Source organism: Athene noctua, chromosome 36 (genome assembly GCF_965140245.1).
Source record: "Athene noctua chromosome 36, bAthNoc1.hap1.1, whole genome shotgun sequence".
In the NCBI taxonomy this organism is placed as follows: domain Eukaryota; kingdom Metazoa; phylum Chordata; class Aves; order Strigiformes; family Strigidae; genus Athene; species Athene noctua.
Window position 1 is genome coordinate 860,449 of NC_134072.1, and position 19,924 is coordinate 880,372.

General features: G+C 69.1%; 2 protein-coding genes across 2 annotated transcripts in view; both read right to left on the reverse strand.

The window, feature by feature from the left end:
• The window catches only part of PFAS (phosphoribosylformylglycinamidine synthase), a 35,448-nt gene extending 31,632 nt beyond the window's left edge, over positions 1–3,816 (reverse strand). Inside the window, exons 1-4 of the mRNA XM_074930905.1 lie at positions 3,684–3,816; positions 2,210–2,390; positions 1,779–1,917; positions 1,029–1,134 (exon numbers count right to left, since the gene is read on the reverse strand). Coding sequence (XP_074787006.1) covers positions 1,029–1,134; positions 1,779–1,917; positions 2,210–2,390 — 426 coding nt within the window. The 5' untranslated portion in view covers positions 3,684–3,816. The remainder of the gene's footprint in view (positions 1–1,028; positions 1,135–1,778; positions 1,918–2,209; positions 2,391–3,683) is intronic.
• Positions 3,817–5,822: 2,006 nt separating this feature from the next.
• LOC141972849 (hydroperoxide isomerase ALOXE3-like) lies at positions 5,823–18,234 on the reverse strand (the record flags this gene model as incomplete). Its single annotated transcript, XM_074930885.1, has 11 exons — positions 5,823–6,002; positions 6,688–6,858; positions 7,518–7,618; positions 9,181–9,302; positions 9,644–9,813; positions 10,037–10,123; positions 11,948–12,148; positions 13,982–14,125; positions 14,759–14,931; positions 15,970–16,070; positions 18,122–18,234. Coding segments are annotated over 11 exons (1,563 nt in total), but the record flags the coding sequence as incomplete, so codon positions are not given.
• Positions 18,235–19,924: the final 1,690 nt, after the last annotated feature.

Here is a 19,924-nt window from a genome sequence, read left to right on the forward strand (position 1 = left end):
TGCAGGGACCCCCCCAGATCGGGGGGGACACGGGGAACCCAGGGACAGGGGCACCCCCAGGGACACGGGGACCACAAGGACACGGGGGGGACACACACGCACCCCATCTCCCCAGTGCCCCCCCCGCCACCCATGGCCCCCCCGTCTCTGATGTCCCTGATGACCCCCATGTCCCCAGTGTCCCCCCGTCCCAGTGTCCCCCCCATGTCCCTGATGTCCCCCCCCCTGTCCCTGATGCCCCCCAAGTCTCCAATGTCCCCAGTGCCCCCCCCCACGTCACCAGTGTCCCCAGTGCTCCCCTGTCCCTGATGCCCCCAGTGTCCCCGATGTCCCCCAAGGTCCTTGATGCCCCCCCATGTCCCAAATGTCCCTTATGCCCCCAATGTCCCCACCATCTCCAACGCCCCCCCATCCCCAGTGCCCCCCAACGTCCCTGATGCCCCCCAAGACCCCAGAGCCCCCCCATGTCCCCAGTGCCCCCCATCCCTGATGTCCCCAATGTCCCCAACACCCCCGATGTCCCCAATGCCCCCCCCATGTCCCTGGTGTCCCCAATGTCCCCCACACCCCTGAGGTCCCCCCTGTCCCCAGTGCCCCTCGTGTCCCAAACGTCCCTGATGCCCCCGGTGCCCCCCCATCCCCGGTGTCCCCAGTGTCCCCAGTGTCCCCGATGTCCCTGATGCCCCCGGTGTCCCCAGTGTCCCCGGTGTCCCCGGTGTCCCCAGTGTCCCCGGTGTCCCCGGTGTCCCCAGTGTCCCCGATGTCCCCAGTGTCCCCGATGTCCCCGGTGTCCCCGATGTCCCTGATGCCCCCGGTGTCCCCAGTGTCCCCGATGTCCCCGATGTCCCCAGTGTCCCCGGTGTCCCCAGTGTCCCCGATGTCCCCGATGTCCCCAGTGTCCCCGGTGTCCCCGATGTCCCTGATGTCCCCGGTGTCCCCAGTGTCCCCAATGTCCCCAATGTCCCCAGTGTCCCCAGTGTCCCCGATGTCCCCGATGTCCCCGATGTCCCCGGTGTCCCCGGTGTCACCTGGAGCAGGAGGCGGCGGGAGCGCTCCAGGCGCTGCACCCGGCCCAGCCCGGCCGCCCGGCACAGGGACACGGCGTTGGTGGAGGCGGCCGTGGAGACCCCCAACCTGTCGGCACCCAGCACCCATGGGACCCCCAGCACCCAGGGGACCCCCCCAGCACCTATGGGACCCCCCCAGCACCCAGGGGACCCCCAGCACCCAGGGGACCCCCTCAGAATCCATGGGACCCCCAGCACCCATGGGAACCCCTCATGGCACCCCCAGGACGCCCCACCGGGTACCCACAGCCCCCCACAGGGCACCCACAGGACCCCCCCGGCACCCATGGGACCCCCAGGATCCACAGGACCCCCCCCGACCCCCACAGGACACCGCAGGCACCCCTGGGATCCCCCGATGGGGCACCCACAGCACCCCTGGGACCCCCCCACTGCGCCCACGGGGCCCCCCCCAGCACCCCTGGGACCCCCCCCAGCACCCCTGGGACCCCCCCTCAGCACCCCTGGGACCCCCCCTCAGCACCCCTGGGACCCCACAGCACCCCTGGGACCCCCCCCAGCACCCCTGGGACCCCCCCTCAGCACCCCTGGGACCCCACAGCACCCCTGGGACCCCCCCCAGCACCCCTGGGACCCCCCCTCAGCAGCCCTGGGACCCCACAGCACCCCTGGGACCCCCCCACAGCACCCCTGGGACCCCCCCCCAGCACCCCTGGGACCCCCCCCAGCACCCCTGGGACCCCCCCATACCTGGGCCCGATCTCCAGCAGCAGGTGGGGGCCGTGGGGGCGCAGGAAGCTTTGGGGGGCCACCTCATCCCCCTCCCCCAGGGGGGACCCCAGGAGCCAGCGCAGGATCCGACCTTCCTCCGCGTCGGGGGGGGTCTCCCCTGCGCACCCCAAACGCTGTGACCCCCCGAAAAACACCCCCCCCCGACACCCAGTGCCCCCCAGCACCCCCTGCTGCCCCCTCACCCCCCCCCAGCCCTCTGAGACCCCCCCAAAGCCCCCGGCCCCCCCCCCCATGTCCCCAAATCCCCCCCCCCCACTCTGTGTCCCCCCATATTCCTGCCGCCCCCCAAGTCCCCCAGTGTCCCCCCCTATCCCCCATGTGTCCCCCCCCGCCGTGTCCCCCCCATATTCCCCCCCGGCCCCCCCTGACCCCCCCCGGCCCCCCCGTACCGTCCCAGGCCAGGTAGTAGCAGAGCTCGCAGGTGACAGCGGTGACCCCCGGTTCCACGGCTCGGGCCACCCGCAGGGGGGACCCCAAACCCAGCCCTGGGGGGGCCCCCCCAGATCCACCCCCGGGACCCCCCACCCGCTCGGGGGGGCCCGGCCGCACGTAAAACCGCAGCAACTGCATCTTTGGGGGGGGGGGGGGGGGAGAGAGTGAGAGGGGACCCCCAAAGCTGGGGACACCCCCTCTCAGCACCCCTAAACCTGGGACCCCCCCCAGCACCCCCAAAGGTGGGGATCGCCGGATCAGCCCCCCCCCCCCCCCCAAATCTGGGACCCCCAAACCTGGAGACCCCCCCCCCCGGGGACATCAAAGTCTCCTGGGACCCCCCAACATCAGGGACCCCCCAAACTTGGGGGGGGGTGTAGTGTCCCCCCCAAAAACCCCCCAGAGACACCCCAAATCCCTGGGACCCCAAAGCTGGGGATCCCCCCCCAGAGACCCCCAGGGCCCCCCGTAAACCTCGGGAACTCCCAAACCCCGGGGACCCCCCCTCAAAACTTCAGGGGTGTCCTCCCCCCAACACCACGACCCCCCCCCAAACCCTGGGGACCCTCTCAGGGACCCCCCAACCCCCCCATGGGACCCCAAAACCCCTCAGGGACCCCCCAACCCCCCCCGTGGGACCCCAAAAACTCCTCAGGGACCCCCCAACCCCCCCCGTGGGACCCCAAAACCCCTCAGGGACCCCCCAACCCCCCCCGTGGGACCCCAAAAACTCCTCAGGGACCCCCCAACCCCCCCATGGGACCCCAAAAACTCCTCAGGGACCCCCCAACCCCCCCCGTGGGACCCCAAAACCCCTCAGGGACCCCCCAACCCCCCCCGTGGGACCCCAAAACCCCTCGGGGACCCCCCAACCCCCCCCGTGGGACCCCAAAAACTCCTCAGGGACCCCCCAACCCCCCCGTGGCACCCCAAAACTCCTCAGGGACCCCCCAACCCCCCCGTGGGACCCCAAAAACTCCTCAGGGACCCCCCAACCCCCCCCGTGGAACCCCCAAAACCCCTCAGGGACCCCCCAACCCCCCCCGTGGGACCCCCAAAACCCCTCAGGGACCCCCCAACCCCCCCCGTGGGACCCCAAAAACTCCTCAGGGACCCCCCAACCCCCCCGTGGGACCCCAAAACCCCTCAGGGACCCCCCAACCCCCCCCGTGGGACCCCAGAAACTCCTCAGGGACCCCCCAACCCCCCCGTGGGACCCCAAAACCCCTCGGGGACCCCCCCCTCACCCCCCCTCCCCACGTGACCCCGCACCCACGCGGGATCTCCCCCCCCCCCAGCGATGCCACGCGGGACCCAACATCCCCCCACGCCCCCCCCCGGTTCTGGGGGTCCCCCCCCACGTCACGCTACGTCACGTCACGTCACGCTACGTCACGTCACGTCACGTCACGCGTGCCCCCCCCCCCGTACCACGCGCCGCTCCGCAGCCTCTGGCCCCGCCGCAGCCCCGGGGCCGCCACCAGAGGGGGGGGGCGGGTCGTGGGGGGCGGGGGGGGGCGTTGACCCCGGGGTGACCCCGCCCCCTCCCGCGCGCGCTGGCGGGACCCCCCCACCCCCCACCCCCCTGCCCCCCTCCCCCCGGCGGCAGCCAACCAGGGGAGGGCAGAGGGGCCCCGCCCCCACCCCACCCCACCCCCACCCATGGGTGCCCCCGCGGTGGGGGAGGGGCACCCCCAGCCCCGTTAACTCATCGGTGGGGGAGGGGCGGTGTTACCCAGAAGCCTTTGCGCCCCCCCCGCTCCCGTCAAGGCCGGACTGACCCCGTGACCCCGCCGGGGGGCGGGGAAGGTCACGGGTGACGTCACGGGTGACGTCACGGTGACCCCGGGGCACCCGCGCGCGCGTCCAGGCCCCGCCCCCACCGTGAGGAGCTTCCTGGGGGGCGGGGCAGGAGCCGCGCATGCGCAGAGGCTCCGGGGAAGCGTGTCACGTGGCCCCGCGGCCCGGCTGGCCCCGTGGCCATGGTGTCCCCATCCCCACGGTCACGTGTCCCCTGTCCCCACGGCCAGGGTGTCCCCAGTGTCATGGTGTCCCCATCCCCACGGTCACGTGTCCCCACGGTCACGTGTCCCCTCTCCCCACGGCCAGGGTGTCCCCACTGTCATGGTGTCCCCATCCCCACGGTCACGTGTCCCCACGGTCACGTGTCCCCTCTCCCCACGGCCAGGGTGTCCCCACTGTCATGGTGTCCCCATCCCCATGGCCATCATGTCCCCACGGTCACGGTGTCCCCACGTGTCACAGGGCCTCTCGTCCCCACGGTCACATGTCCCCACTGTCACGGTGTCCCTTGTCCCCGCGGCCATGGTGTCCCTCCATGCCCATAGTCATTGTGTCCCCCCCCATGGTCCCCGTGTCCCCATGTGTCACAGTGTCCCTCATCCCACGGTCACGGTGTCCCCACAGCCGGGGTGTCCCCACTGTCATGGTGTCCCTCATCTCCGTGGCCATCATGTCCCCATGGCCATGGTGTCCCTTGTCCCCATGGTCACCGTGTCCCCGTGGCCAGGGTGTCCCAATGGTCATTGTGTCCCCATGTGTCACGGTGTCCCCACGTGTCACAGGGTCTCTCGTCCCCACAGCCGGGGTGTCCCCACTGTCACAGTGTCCCTTGTCCCCGCGGCCATGGTGTCCCTCCATGCCCATAGTCATTGTGTCCCCCCCCATGGTCCCCGTGTCCCCATGTGTCACAGTGTCCCTTGTCCCCATGACGGGGGTGTCCCCATGGCCGTGGTGTCCCTCATCCCCATGGTCATCGTGTCCCCATGGCCGTGCTGTCCCCACGCTTGTCCCTTGTCCCCAACTCAGTCCCAAGCCATGCGGGGGGGGGGAGGAGCCACATTTATTCCTCGTGTCCACCCCCCCATAGTGCAGGGACGGGGGACATTGGGGACATTGGGGACATTGGGGAAACTGAGGCAGGGCCGGGGCAGATGGGGACAATGACGGGGGGGGGGGGAGGGGACAGGTTTGGGGACACCTCGGGGAGCTTGGGGATGGCCCAGGGAGGGTTGGGGACATCCGGGGGGGGGGGGGTGGGGACATCTGGGGAGGTTGGGGACACTCTGGGGGGGGGACAGGGGACACCAGGGGTGTGCTGATGGGCGGGGGGAGGTTGGGGACATCCGGGGCGGTTGGGGACATGTTGGGGGGTTGGGGACATGTTGGGGGGTTGGGGTCACCACGGGGAGGGTTGGGGACATCCTGGGGGGGTTGGGGACATGTGGGGGGGGTTGGGAACATGTTGGGGAGGTTGGGGGGGGGCTTGGGGTCACCATGGGGAGGGTTGGGGACATCACGAGGGGGTTGGGGACATGTGGGGGGGGGTTGGGGACATATTGGGGGGTTGGGGTCACCATGGGGAGGGTTGGGGACATCGCGGGGGGGTTGGGGACATGTGGGGGGGGGTTGGGGACATCTTGGGGCGGTTGGGGCCACCATGGGGAGGGTCGGGGATGATCCAAAGAGTTTGGGGACACTGGGGGGGGGGGTCGGGGCCACGTTGGGGGGTCGGTGCCGCGGGGGGAGGGGGTTGGGGCCGCGGGGGGGTCAGATGGCGACGCTCTCCTGCACGCGGGCGGGGTCGAGGTAGGGGTAGGGCAGCGCCAGCCCCGCGTTGCGCCGCTGGACGCGCTGCGAGATGGCGGCCACGCGGCGCCGGAAGGCCCCGATCAGCCGCCGTGGGGCCGCCCCACTGAAGGGCTCCTGCGGGCGGGAGCCCAGCGGCCGCTGGGGGCCCAGGGCACGTTAAGGGGGGGCCCAGGGGCCTGGGTCCCCCTGGCGACATGTGGGGGACCCCCCCGGACGTCTGGGTCCCCGGGGGTGGCCATCCAAGATGGCTGGGGCCCCTTGGGGACATGTGGGGGACCTGCCCGGACACTCGGGGCCCTTGGGGACATGTGGGGGACCCCCCGGACACTTGGGGACATGTGGGGGACCTGCCCGGACACCTGGGGCCCTTGGGGACATGTGGGGGACCCCCCGGACACTTGGGGACATGTGGGGGACCCACACGGACATTTGGGTCCCCTTGGGGACATGTGGGGACCTGCCTGGACACTTGGACCCCCCTGGTGACATGTGGGGGACCCCCTGGACACTTGGGAACACGTGGGGGACCCCCCTCAGCCACTTGGGGACCCCTGGGGACAGGTGGGGGACCCTCTTGAACACCTCAGTCCTCCTGGGGACGTGTTGGGGACCCCACCCCAATGCCTGGGTGCCCTTGGGGACATGTGGGAGACCCCCTGGACACTTGGGGCCCCTTGGGGACATGCGAGGGCCCCCCCCAGACACCTGGGTCCTCCTGGGGACATTTGGGGCCCCTTGGGGACATGTTGGGGACCCCTTGGACACCTGGGTGCCCTTGGGGACATGTTGGGGACCCCCCCCGGACGCCTGGGCCCCCCCTCACCGGCTCGCCGCCCTCATAGCTGACGACGCTGAGCAGGGCCAGGAGGGCGCCGGTGGCCTCGGGGGACGGGAGGGTGGCCAGGAACAGCTCGGCCGTGGCTTCCTCCTTCCTGGTGGGTGGTGGCCGCTGCAGCGTCCCCGGCGTGTTGGGCATCCAGGCGGCATAATCGTACTGGGGGGGCGGGGGGGGTCAGTAGAGGGGGGGACGCGCCCCCCGACCTCCTCCAAGGTCACCCGGGTCCCACCGGAGCCACCCGGGTGGTTGTCACATCCACAAGTTCCCCGTGGCCACCAAGGTGGCTCCGTGGCCACCTCTGAGCCCCACACAGGGGCGCTTGGGTCTCCCCACCCCCCCCATGTCCCCATGTCCCCCCCATGGCCACCAAAGTGGCTCCGTGGCCACCTCTGAGACTCACAGGGGCGCTTGGGTCTCCCCACCCCCCCCCATGTCCCCATGTCCCCCCCATGGCCACCAAAGTGGCTCCGTGGCCACCTCTGAGCCTCACAGGGGCGCTTGGGTCTCCCCACCCCCCCCATGTCCCCATGTCCCCCCCATGGCCACCAAAGTGGCTCCGTGGCCACCTCTGAGCCCCACACAGGGGTGCTTGGGTCTCCCCACCCCCCCCATGTCCCCATGTCCCCCCCCCGGCCACCAAAGTGGCTCCGTGGCCACCTCTGAGCCCTACATGGACACTTGGGTCTCTCCACCCTCCAAGTTCCCCCGTGTCCCCTCACATTCTCCCATGTCCTCACATCCCCCCGCCAGGTCCCCACGTCCTCCCCGTGTCCCCGCGTCCCCCCCCCGTGTCCCCCCGTGTCCCCAGGTGCCACCTGGCCGCTGTTGACGGCCGAGTGCCGGGCGGAGCAGCAGAAGATGATCATGGTGACGAACTTCACCAGCTTGGGGCGGCTGCAGAGCTTGGAGGGGAAGCCTGGGGGGCGGGGCAGCGTGAGGTCATCGATGATGTCACCCACCAGGGGCAGCCCCCACACATGGGCCCCACCAACACCCCCCGGCACGGGCAGGGCGTGACCGTGACCATCACATGCCCAGTTTGTGGCCTGACCGTGGACACGACCATGACCACACCCATCCCACGTCTTGACGATGGCTATGGCACGGCCGTGACCGTGGACATGGCCACGCCCATCCTGTGTCTACACCGTAGCACGGCCGTGACCGTGGACATGACCACGCCCATCCTGTGTCTAGACCGTAGCACGGCCGTGACCGTGGACATGACCATGTCCAGCTCATGCCTTGACCGTGACCATGGACACAGCAACGCCCACCCCATGTCTTGACCATGGCTTGACTGTGGCCGTGACCGTGGTCGTGCCATGACCATAGTCATGGACACAACCGTGGCCATCCCACGTCTTGACCGTGGTCGTGATAGGACCACAACCATGGCCACGGCCATATTCCCCACATGTCTTGATGACCACGGCCATGATCGTGCCTGCTCATGTCTTGACCATGGTGTGACCGTGCCAGTGGCACGACCACGGCCGTGACCATGATCGTGTCTATTCCATGTCTGTGACGATCATGGCATGACCACGACCACAGACGTGACCGTGCCCATCGCGTGTCTTGACCATGGCGTGACCGTGATCATGAAGACAACCGTGGCCATCCCATGCCTTGATCACGCCCATGGCATGACCACAACTGTGGGCATGACGATGTCCCCCCCACGTCTGGACAATGGCCATGGCATGACCATGATCGTGGACACAACCACACCCATCCCATACCTTGACCGTGGCATGACCATGACCATGGCATGACCGTGACAGCGGATGTGACCGTGTCCATCCCATATTTTGACGATGACCACGACGTGACCGTGGCCACGAACATGACACCCGTCTGTATTTTGGCTGTGGTGTGATCGTGTCCATGGCGTGACCGTGACCGTGACCATGACCGTGACCATACCCATTCCATGTCTTGACGGTGGCCGTGGCACAACCACGCCCACGACCATCGCCATGCCCATCCCATGTCCCTACCATGTCATGACCATGACCATGCCCGTGGCCATGACTGTGACCATGCCCAAGGCCATCCCATGTCTTAACCACACCCACTGCCGTGACCACGCCCCTGCCACGTCACAAGTCTGGCCACGACCGTGGCCATGACCATGGCATGGCCATGACCATCACCGCGATGGTGGCCGTGACTGTGGTGTGAGGCCTTGGCCACGGCTGTAACAGTGACTGTCATCATGGCCACGACTGCGGCATGCCCACAGCCAACACCATAGCCGTGACCACGGCCGTCACCGTCACTGTGGGGTGATGGTGGCCCCGATGTCACCGTGACTGTGACGTGCCCACGACCACAACCGTGACCATCGCCATCACCATCATCGTGACCGTTACCGTGGTGTCACCACCACTATGACCACCCCGGTCACCATCACGCTGACGTGACCATGACCGTGCCCGTGCCCGTCACCGCGACTGTCACCGTGTCCCCTACCCGTCTTCTCGTTGCCCAGCACAGCGTAGGTGAAGATCTCGCCCACCCAGGCCTGAAGCTCGTGGTCCTCGGCCACGTCACTGTCCTCCGGGTAGTAAAGAGCCACGATCCCCTCCACCAGGCTGGGCCACCACAGGGCCACCACAGGGCCACCGGTGAGACACGGGGACAGGGCCACGCCCTGTGGTCCCCAACCCCATGTCCCCAACGCTGTTGCTTCCATCCTCATCATCCCCGTGGCCGCATCTCCGTGGCCCCATTGTCCCCATCCCCATGACCTCCATCCCCCTTGTCTCCATCCTCACTGTCCCCATCCCCAGGTCCCCATTCCCATCATCCCTGTCCCTTTGTCCCCATCCCCGTTGTCCCCATCCCCATGTCCCACCCCCGTCGTCCCCACCTTCATCGTTCCCATTTCCACGCGCCCCACCCCCATTGTCCCCACCTCGTGTCCCCACCCCACCTCTCGATGGCCCCCCAGATCTCCAGGGCGTCATCGCGATAGTGGTAGTCGGGGATATCGGTGACCCCGCGGTCCTCCAGGTCATCGGGGACACACAACTCCCTGTAGGTCAGCGCCGCCGTCGCCCGGGCCACCAGCTCCAGTGTCCCCTCCCGCCCCACGGCGGTGGCCTGGGGACGTCACCACCCCTCAGCGTCCTCCGGCCTCCCCCCACCCCGATGTCCCCCATGGCTGGGGGGACCCGGGTGCCACCGCAGGGCCCCGGGTGGCCACTGGGTGCCACCCTGGGGACACAAGCACCTGGGTTGTCACCAGGGGGGATGCTGGTGGCCGGGTGTCACCCCGGGCGGTGGCCGGGTGTCACCCCAGGTGGGGGCGCGGGTGGCAGCTGACCTGGTCGATGATGCCCCCGGGGTTGAGCAGCGTCTCCCGCGCCAAAATGTTGATGTGGAAGGTGAAGCGGCAGTGGGGCAGCAGGAGCTGGGGACGGGGACAGGGACATGGGGACAGGGACAGGGACAGGGACATGGGGATGTGGGGATATGGGGACATGGACAGGGGACATGGGGACAGGGACATGGGGACAGGGACAGGGACAGGGACATGGGGAAGTGGGGACATGGAGATATGGGGACAGGGACATGGGGACATGGGGACAGGGGACATGGGGACATGGGGACAGGGGACATGGGGGCATGGGGACAGGGACATGGGGACAGGGACAGGGGACAGGGACATGGGGGTATGGGGACATGGGGACAGGGGACATGAGGGCATGGGGACAGGGACAGGGACATGAGAATGTGGGGACATGGGGACATGGCGATATGGGGACAGGGGACATGGGGACGTGGGGACGTGTGGACAGGGACGGGGACATGGGGACATGTGGATGTGGGGACAGGGGACGTGGCACATGGGGACACGGGGACACTGTGGGAACATGTGGGGGGACGTGGGGACCCTTGGGGACACCTGGGGACAGGGGGACTCCCGGGGACGCAGGGGCGATGGGGACACGGGGGGGACACCTGAAGGTCTGGGGGTGCCCCGGGGCGGGGGGGGGGCAGCTCTGGTGTGTGGATTTGGGGTGCAGGGTTTTGGGGTCCCTGGTAGGGTGGGTGCGGGTAGCGCGTGGCCAGGGCGAGGATTTGGGGGGGGTGCAGATTTTGGGGTGCAGAATTCGGGGTGCCAATTTCGGGGTGCAGGGTTTTGGGGCGCAGTTTGAGATCCCAGGATTTACGTTACAGGTTTTGGTGCACAGATTTTGGGGTGCAGGTTTTGGGGTGCCAATTTCAGGGTGTGGATTTCGGGGTGCAGGGGTTTGGGGTGCAGAGTTTTGGGGTGCAGAGTTTTGGGTGCGGGATTAGGGGTGCAGTCTGAGATCCCAGGATCTGCGTTGCAGATTTCGGGGTGCAGATTTCGGGGTGCAGATTTTGGGGTGCAGGATTTGGGGTGGGGATTTGGGGTGCGGGTTTCGGGGTGCAGGGTTTCGGGGTGCAGTTTTGGGGTGCAGATTTTGGGGTGCAGGATTTGGGATGAGGATTTGGGGGTGTGGATTTCGGGGTGCAGTTTTGGGGTGCAGTTTGAGATCCCGGGATTTGCATTGCAGATTTTTGGGCGCAGAATTTTAGGTGCAGAGTTTTGGGTGCAGGAATTGGGGTGCGGATTTCAGGGCGCGGGTTTTGGGGTGCAGGGTTTCGGGGTGCCAGTTTGGGGTGCAGGATTTGGGGTGCAGTTTGAGATCCCGGAATTTGCGTTGCAGATGTTTGGGTGCAGGAATTGGGGTGTGGGATTTGAGGTACAGGTTTCGGGGTGCAGGGTTTCGGGGCGCAGGGTTTCGGGGTGCCGTTTGGGGTGCAGGATTTGGGGTGCAGATTTCAGGGTGCAGGTTTTGGGGCGCGGGTTTCGGGGTGCAGGGTTTCAGGGTGCAGGGTTTCGGGGTGCCGGTTTGGGGTGCAGGATTTGGGGTGTGGATTTCAGGGCACGGGTTTTGGGGTGCAGGGTCTCGGGGCGTGGGTTTGGGGGCGCAGATTTGGGGGTGCAGGTTTGGGGGCGCAGGTTTGGGGGCGCGGGTTTGGGGGCGCGGGTTTGGGGCACAGGTTTTGGGGCGCGGATTTCAGGGCACGGATTTCGGGGCGCGGGTTTGGGGCGCGGATTTCAGGGCACAGATTTCGGGGCGCGGGTTTGGGGGCGCAGGTTTGGGGCGCGGATTTCAGGGCACGGATTTCGGGGCGCGGGTTTGGGGCGCGGGTTTGGGGCGCGGATTTCGGGGCGCGGGTTTGGGGCGCGGGTTTGGGGTACCTGGTAGAGCGGGTGGCAGGCGGGCAGGCGGTGGGTGGCCAGGGCGAAGGCCTCCCCCAGGAAGTGGCCGTGCAGCAGGTGCGGCACCATCTCGTGCAGGGTGAAGTGGGCGCCCCGCACCCAGAGCTTGGCCAGCGCCCACCCCCACCGGCCGTCCCCCGGCAGGAAGATGGGCGCCGCGGGGCCGGGGCGCTGCGACAGCTGCGGGGGACACCGCGGGGACACGGGACGTCACGGGGACACGGAGGGACGAGGGGGACGCCGTGGGGACGCGGGATGTCACAGGGACACGGAGGGGACGAGGGGACACCATGGGGACACCATGGGGACACGGAGGGGACGAGGGGACACCATGGGGACACGGGATGTCACAGGGACATGGAGGGACAAGGGGACACCGTGGGGACATGGGGATGACATGGGGACATGGAGGGACAAGGGGACGCCGTGGGGACACGGGATGTCACGGGGACACAGAGGGACAAGGGGGACACCGCGGGGACACAGGACGTCACGGGGACATGGAGGGACGAGGGGGACGCCGTGGGGACACAGGACGTCACGGGGACACGGAGGGACGAGGGGGACACCGTGGGGACGCAGGGATGGCATGGGGACACGGAGGGGACACCATGAGAACACGGAGGGGACAAGGGGACACCATGGGGACACGGGATGGCATGGGGACACGGAGGGGACGAGGGGACACCATGGGGACAGGGGGGTGACATGGGGACATGGAGGGGACAAGGGGACACTGTGTGGACATGAGGGATGTGGGGACAAGGGAGCACCATGAGGACAACATGGGGATATGGGGATGACATGGGGACACCGTGGGGACACCATGAGGACATGGAGGGGACAAGGGGACACCATGGGGACATGGGGGTGACATGGGGACATGGAGGGGACAAGGGGACACCGTGAGGACATGAGAGTGACATGGGGACACCATGGGGACACTATGAGGAAATGGAGGGGACAAGGGGACACCATGGGGGACATGGGGACACAGAGGGACAAGGGGGACGCCGTGGGGACATGGAGGATGTGGGGACAAGGGGACACCATGAGGACACCACAGGGACATGGGGATGGCATGGGGACACCATGAGGGACACCATGGGGACATGGAGGGGACAAGGGGACACCGTGGGGACACGGGGGATGGGGACACCATGGGGACATGGGAAGGCAAGGGGACACCGTGGGGACATCATGGGGACAAGGGGCATGTGGGGACAAGAGGATGCCATGGGGACACCACGGGGACATGGGGACAAGGGGACATGGAGGATGGAGGGACAAGGGGGGACATGGGGGGGGACACGAGGGACATGGGGACATGGAGACACATGGGGACACCCAGGAACAGGAGGGACATGGGGGGACACCCTGGGGCCACGGGGGGACACTGGGGCCATGGGGACACTGGGGGACACTGGGGACATGGGGACACTGGGGCCATGGGGACATGGGGACACTGGGGGACACTGGGGACATGGGGACACTGGGGCCATGGGGACATGGGGACACTGGGGGACACTGGGGGACACTGGGGGACACTGGGGACACTGGGGGACACTGGGGGCCATGGGGACACTGGGGGACAATGGGGGACACTGGGGGCCATGGGGACACTGGGGACATGGGGACATGGGGACACTGGGGGACAATGGGGGACACTGGGGCCATGGGGCCATGGGGACACTGGGGACACTGGGGACACTGGGGATACTGGGGGACACTGGGGACACTGGGGCCATGGGGACACTGGGGGACACTGGGGACACTGGGGATACTGGGGGACACTGGGGACACTGGGGACACTGGGGCCATGGGGCCATGGGGACACTGGGGGACACTGGGGACACTGGGGGACAATGGGGACACTGGGGGCCATGGGGACACTGGGGGCCATGGGGACACTGGGGACATGGGGCCATGGGGACACTGGGGGACACTGGGGGACACTGGGGACACTGGGGGACACTGGGGACACTGGGGACACTGGGGACACTGGGGCCGCACCTGGATGGCGATGGGCAGCAGCTGCCCGCGGGGGCTGAGCCAGAGCAGGCAGAGGGGGGCGGCCAGGAACTGGGGGGCCCCCCCCAGGCGCCCCGTGGGGATCCCGTCCAGCAGCGCGTAGTCGGCCAGGAACAGGCGCCCCCCCTGCGCCCCGGAGCCGTGGGCACCCCACGGCCCCCGAGACGGGGGGTGCCCCCCCACACCTGAGCCCCCCCAAACATTGGGGATCCCCCGGATTTGGGGGGGGGGGATGTCCCGTCCCCCCCCCGGCCCTGGTTGGGATATTGGGGTGCCCGAGCCCCCCAAATGGCCGAGTACCCCCAAACCTGGGGGTGTGGCCCCCCCCCCCGATGTCTGGGCCCCCCCCCAAAAAAAACGGGGTCCCTATGACTCCCCCCCCCCCCCTAGACACTTAGAACCCCCCAAAAAAATGGGGTCCCCGCGCCCCCCCCCCCCGCTGCCCCAACACCTGGGACCCCCAAAACCGGGGTCACCGTGACCCCCTTGCCCCCCCCCCTCCCCTCCAGACAGCTGGGACCCCCCCTAAAAAAACGGGGTCCCCATGACCCCCCCCCCAGCCCCCCCAAAACACTGCGGGGTCCCTACGACCCACCCCGGCTCCCCCCCACCCCCCTCCCCAGACACCTGCGACCCCCCCAAAACTCGGGGGGTCCCCGTGACCCTCCAGCCCCCACCCCCCCCTTCCCAGACACCTGGGACCCCACAGAATATCGGGGTGCCCCCCCCGCCCCCCCTTTTCTCGCGGGGGGGTCTCACCTCCATCTCGCGCTGGAGGCAGGTGGCGGGGCCGAGGCTGGGGGCCACCATGGGGGGGGTGACGGGGAAGTTGGGGGGCAGGCGGGAGCAGCGGCGCAGCAGGACGGGGTTCACCCCGCTCAGGTACTGCGCCCCGAAAAAGGCGTCGTCCTGCCAGTGCTGCACCACGTACTCTGGGGGGGCCCCACGCCTGCGTCAAGCCGTGGGCCCCCCCCAAAACCCCCGGGGACCCCCAAAACCCCGGGGATCCCCCCCCCAGGCGCCTGGGTCCCCCCCAAGGCCCCCCCAAAGCTCCAGGGTCCCCCCAAAACCCCCGGGGACCCCCAAAACCTCGGGGATCCCCCCCCCAGGCGCCTGGGTGCCCCCATGGCCCCCCCAAAGCTCCAGGGTCCCCCCAAAACTCCTGGGACCCCCCCAGATTCCTGGGTCCCCCCCATGGCCCCCCGAAAAATGCCCGGGTACCCCCAAAACCTCGGGGATCCCCCCCCAGGCGCCTGTGTGCCCCCATGGCCCCCCCAAAAATCCGGGGTCCCCCCAAAACCCATGGGACCCCCCCTAGACACGTGGGTCCCCCCATGGCCCCCCAAAACCCCCGGGTACCCCCAAAACCCCTGGGACCCCCCCGACTCCTGGGTGCCCCCATGGCCCCCCCAAAGCTCCAGGGTCCCCCCAAAACCCCTGGGACCCCCCCAGGTGCCTGGGTCCCCCCTATGGCCCTCCCCAAAATGCCAGGGTACCCCCAAAACCCCTGTGACCCCCCCTCCAGGTGCCTGGGTCCCCCCATGTCCCCCCAAAGCTCCAGGGTCACCCCAAAACCCCTGCGACCCCCCTCAGGTGTCTGGGTCCCCCCCAAACCGCTGGGACCCCCCCAAAATCCCCTGGGACCCCCCCCCAGGAGTCTGGGTCCCCCCCATGCTCCCCCCAAACTTCAGGGTCCCCCCAAACCCCTGAGACCCCCCCCCCAGGTGCCTGGGTCCCCCCCCAAACTCCAGGGTCCCCCCCCGGGACCCCCCCGGGACCCCTGGGTCCCCCCATGGCCCCCCCAAAACTCCAGAGTCCCCCTGGAACCCCCCCAAAACGCCTGACCCCCCCCCCATGTGTCCCCAGGGACTCTTGTGCCCCCCCAAACGCCTGGGTCCCCCCCTGTCCCCCCCCCGGACTCCTGTGACCCCCCCAGACCCGGGGTCCCCCCTTTTTTGGGGGGCACCCACCGCTGATGGGGGTCCCGGGCGCCCCCAGCGCCTCCCGAACGTCCTCGAAGCTGCTCCAGGAGCCCCCGGGGCGGAGCCCCCGCAGCCGCACCCGGACCTGCCTGGGGACAGGGACAGGGACATGGCGACACGGGGGGGACAGCGGGGGACGGGGGGGGACATGGGGACACAGATGGGGACATGGGGACACCCGGGGGGGACAGGGGGGGGACAGGGACAGGGACATGGGGACACGGGGGGGACAGCGGGGGACGGGGGGGGACATGGGGACACAGATGGGGACATGGGGACACCGGGGGGACAGGGACAGGGACATGGGGACACTGGGGGGACAGGGGGGGACAGGGACAGGGATGGGGACATGGGGACACCCGGGGGGGACGGGGGGGGGACAGGGGGGGGACATGGGGACACAGATGGGGACATGGGGACACCGGGGGGGACGGGGGGGGACAGGGACAGGGACAGGGACATGGGGACACGGGGGGGACAGGGGTGGACGGGGGGGGACATGGGGACACAGATGGGGACACGGGGACACGGGGGGGACAGGGAGGGGACATGGGGACACGGGGGGGACAGAGGGGGACAGGGACAGGGATGGGGACATGGGGACACCAGGAGGGACAGGGACAGGGACATGGGGACACGGGGGGGACAGGGGGGGACAGGGACAGGGATGGGGACATGGGGACACCGGGGGGGACAGGGACAGGGACATGGGGACACGGGGGGGACAGGGGGGGATGGGGGGGGACATGGGGACACAGATGGGGACATGGGGACACCGAGGGGGACAGGGGGGACAGGGACGGGGACATGAGGACATGGGGGGGACGGGGGGGGAATGAGACATGGGGACACCGGGGGGGGACACAGGGGGGACAGGGACAGGGACATGGGGACACCGGGGGACACCAGGGGGACACAGGGGGGACACGGTGGGAATGGGGGGGTCATGGGGAAACCAGGGGACACGGGGGGGGGGCATGGGGAATATGGGGACACCAGGGGACAGGGGGGACATGGGGACACTGGGGGGGGACATGGGGGTCATGGGGACACCGGGGGACACCATGGGGACACCGCAGCGGGGTGACTTGGGGGATATGGGGACACCAGGGGACATGGGGACACTGTGGGGACATCGGGGCGGGGGACATGGGGGATATGGGGACAGCAGGGGCCGTGGGGACACTGTGGGGACACGGTGGGGACACCAGGGGACACTGTGGGGTGGGGGGACAGTTGGGGACCCAGGGGACAAGGAGGGGCCACAGGCCTGGGGACACTCTGGGGACACAGTGGGGACATGGAGGACACAGGACATGGGGGGGCACCGATGGGACAGGGTGGGGGACACCAGGGGACACTTGGGGACACTTGGGGACACTTGGGGACACTGTGGGGTGGGGGCCACGGGGCCACCAGGGGCCACCAGATGACACGGAGGACACAGGACCCGGTGGAGGGGGCACATGGGACAGGGTGGGGGACACTTGGGGACACTTGGGGACGCTATGGGGTGGGAGCCACGGGGACACCAGGGGACACCAGGTGACACAGAGGACACAGGACCCGGCGGAGGGGGCACATGGGACAGGGTGTGGGACACCAGGGGACACTTGGGGACACTTGGGGACACTGTGGGGGGGAGCCACGGGGCCACCAGGGGCCACCAGGGGCCACAGAGGACACAGGAGCCGGGGGAGGGGGCACATGGGACAGGGTGTGGGACACTTGGGGACACCAGGGGACACTTGGGGACACTTGGGGACACTGTGGGGTGGGGGCCACGGGGACACCAGGGGACACCAGGTGACACGGAGGACACAGGAGCCGGGGGAGGGGGCACATGGGACAGGGTGGGGGACACTTGGGGACACTTGGGGACGCTATGGGGTGGGAGCCACAGGGACACCAGGGGACACCAGGTGACACAGAGGACACAGGACCCGGCGGAGGGGGCACATGGGACAGGGTGTGGGACACCAGGGGACACTTGGGGACACTTGGGGACACTGTGGGGTGGGGGCCACGGGGACACCAGGGGACACCAGGTGACACGGAGGACACAGGAGCCGGGGGAGGGGGCCCGTGGGACAGGGTGGGGGACCCCCGGGGACACTCGGGGACACTCGGGGACACTGACGCGGCGGCGGCGCGGGCGGCGATGCTGGCCCGGTGTCCCAGCGGAAAGGCCAGGGCGGGGGGCAGCGCCGGGGGGCGGGGCCTCTCCGGGGGCGGGGCCGGGTCCGGCGGGGGGCGGGGCCAGGGGCAGAGCGCGGGGGGCAGCGCGCGCAGGCGCCAGGGCCAGCCCGGGGCGAAGGGAGCCCACCTGGGGGCGGGGCTCCCAGTGCTCCCAGTGCGGCCCAGTAACCCCCGGTGCCCCCCCGGCACCCCCCAGTGACCCCCCCGTGCTCCCAGGAACGCCCGGTGACCCTCCAGCGACCTCCCAGTGACCCCCCAGTGCTCCCAGTAACCCCCAGTAACCCCCCTGTCCTCCCAGTAACGCCCAGTAACCCCCCCGTCCTCCCAGTAACACCCAGTGACCTCCCAGTGACCTCCCAGTGCTCCCAGTAATGCCCAGTGACCCTCCAGTGACCCCCCAGTGACCTCCCAGTGACCCCCCAGTGCTCCCAGTAACCCCACAGTGACCTCCCAGTAACCTCCCCGTGCTCCCAGTACCCTCCCAGTAATTCCCCCAGTGACCTTCCAGGGCTCCCAGTGCCCTCCCAGTAAGCCCCCAGTGCTTCCAGTGCTCCCAGTAACCCCCCAGTGCCCTCCCAGCGCTCCCAGTACCCTCCCAGTGCCCCCCCAGTGCCCTCCAGTGCTCCCAGTACCCTCCCAGTGCCCCCCCAGTACCCTCCAGTGCTCCCAGTACCCTCCCAGTACCCTCCCAGTGCCCTCCCAGTGCTCCCAGTCCATACTGGAAGGCCTCCTCACGCTCCCTCCGCTCCTCCTGGCGCTGCTGCAGCAGCTGCGGCTCCCAGGCGGCCCCACGCGGCGTCCGGGCTGGGGGACACGGGGACACGGGGACACGGGGACACGGGGACAGGTGACACAGCCCCCCCCAGTGCCTCCAGTTCCCTCCCAGTGCTCCCACTCCCCGTGTCACGGCAGGTGGTGGCCGTCACAGGTGACCCCTTGTCCCCGTGGTGGCCCTGTGGTGTCCCCAAGTGTCCCCAAGTGTCCCCACGTCCTTGTGTCCCCATGTCCCCGTGTGTCCCCAAGTGTCCCCATGTCCCATATCTCCCCGGTGGCCCCATGTCCCCCTGTCCCCATGGGGTTCCCTTGTCCCCAAGTGTCCCCAGTGTCCCCCCTGTGTCCCCCGTGTCCCCACGGTGTCCTCATGTCCCCGTGACATCCTCTTGTCCCCAAATGTCCCCAAGTCCCCATGGTTGTCCCCTTGTCCCCGTGTCCCCATGTTCTCAATGTCCCCTCATGTCTCCCATGTCCCCAAGTGTCCCCATGTCCCTCAGTGTCCCGCTATGTCCCCATGTCCCCCCCCATGTCCCCACAGTGTCCCCATGTCCCCACAGTGTCCCCGTGTCCCCCCCATGTTCCCCGGTGTCCCCATGTCCCCACAGTGTCCCCATGTCCCCCGGTGTCCCCATGTCCCCCCATGTCCCCACAGTGTCCCCATGTCCCCCAGTGTCCCCATGTCCCCCCATGTCCCCACAGTGTCCCCATGTCCCCCGGTGTCCCCGTACCGGTGGCCTCCCGCAGCTCCAGGCAGCCGCTCTCCAGCCAGCGGTAGCAGGGGAAGGTGGCCCTGGGGGTGTCCCCCTCGCTGTCCCCATCGCTGTCCCCATCGTCCCCATCGCTGTCCCCCTCGGCGTCCCCCCCCCGCAGGGGCCCGGTGACGGTGACGCGGGCGCAGAACCAGTGGTCGGGGACAAGGGACACCAGCGGCTCCTTCCGCACCCGCAGCAGCAGGAGGGTCCCCAGGGGC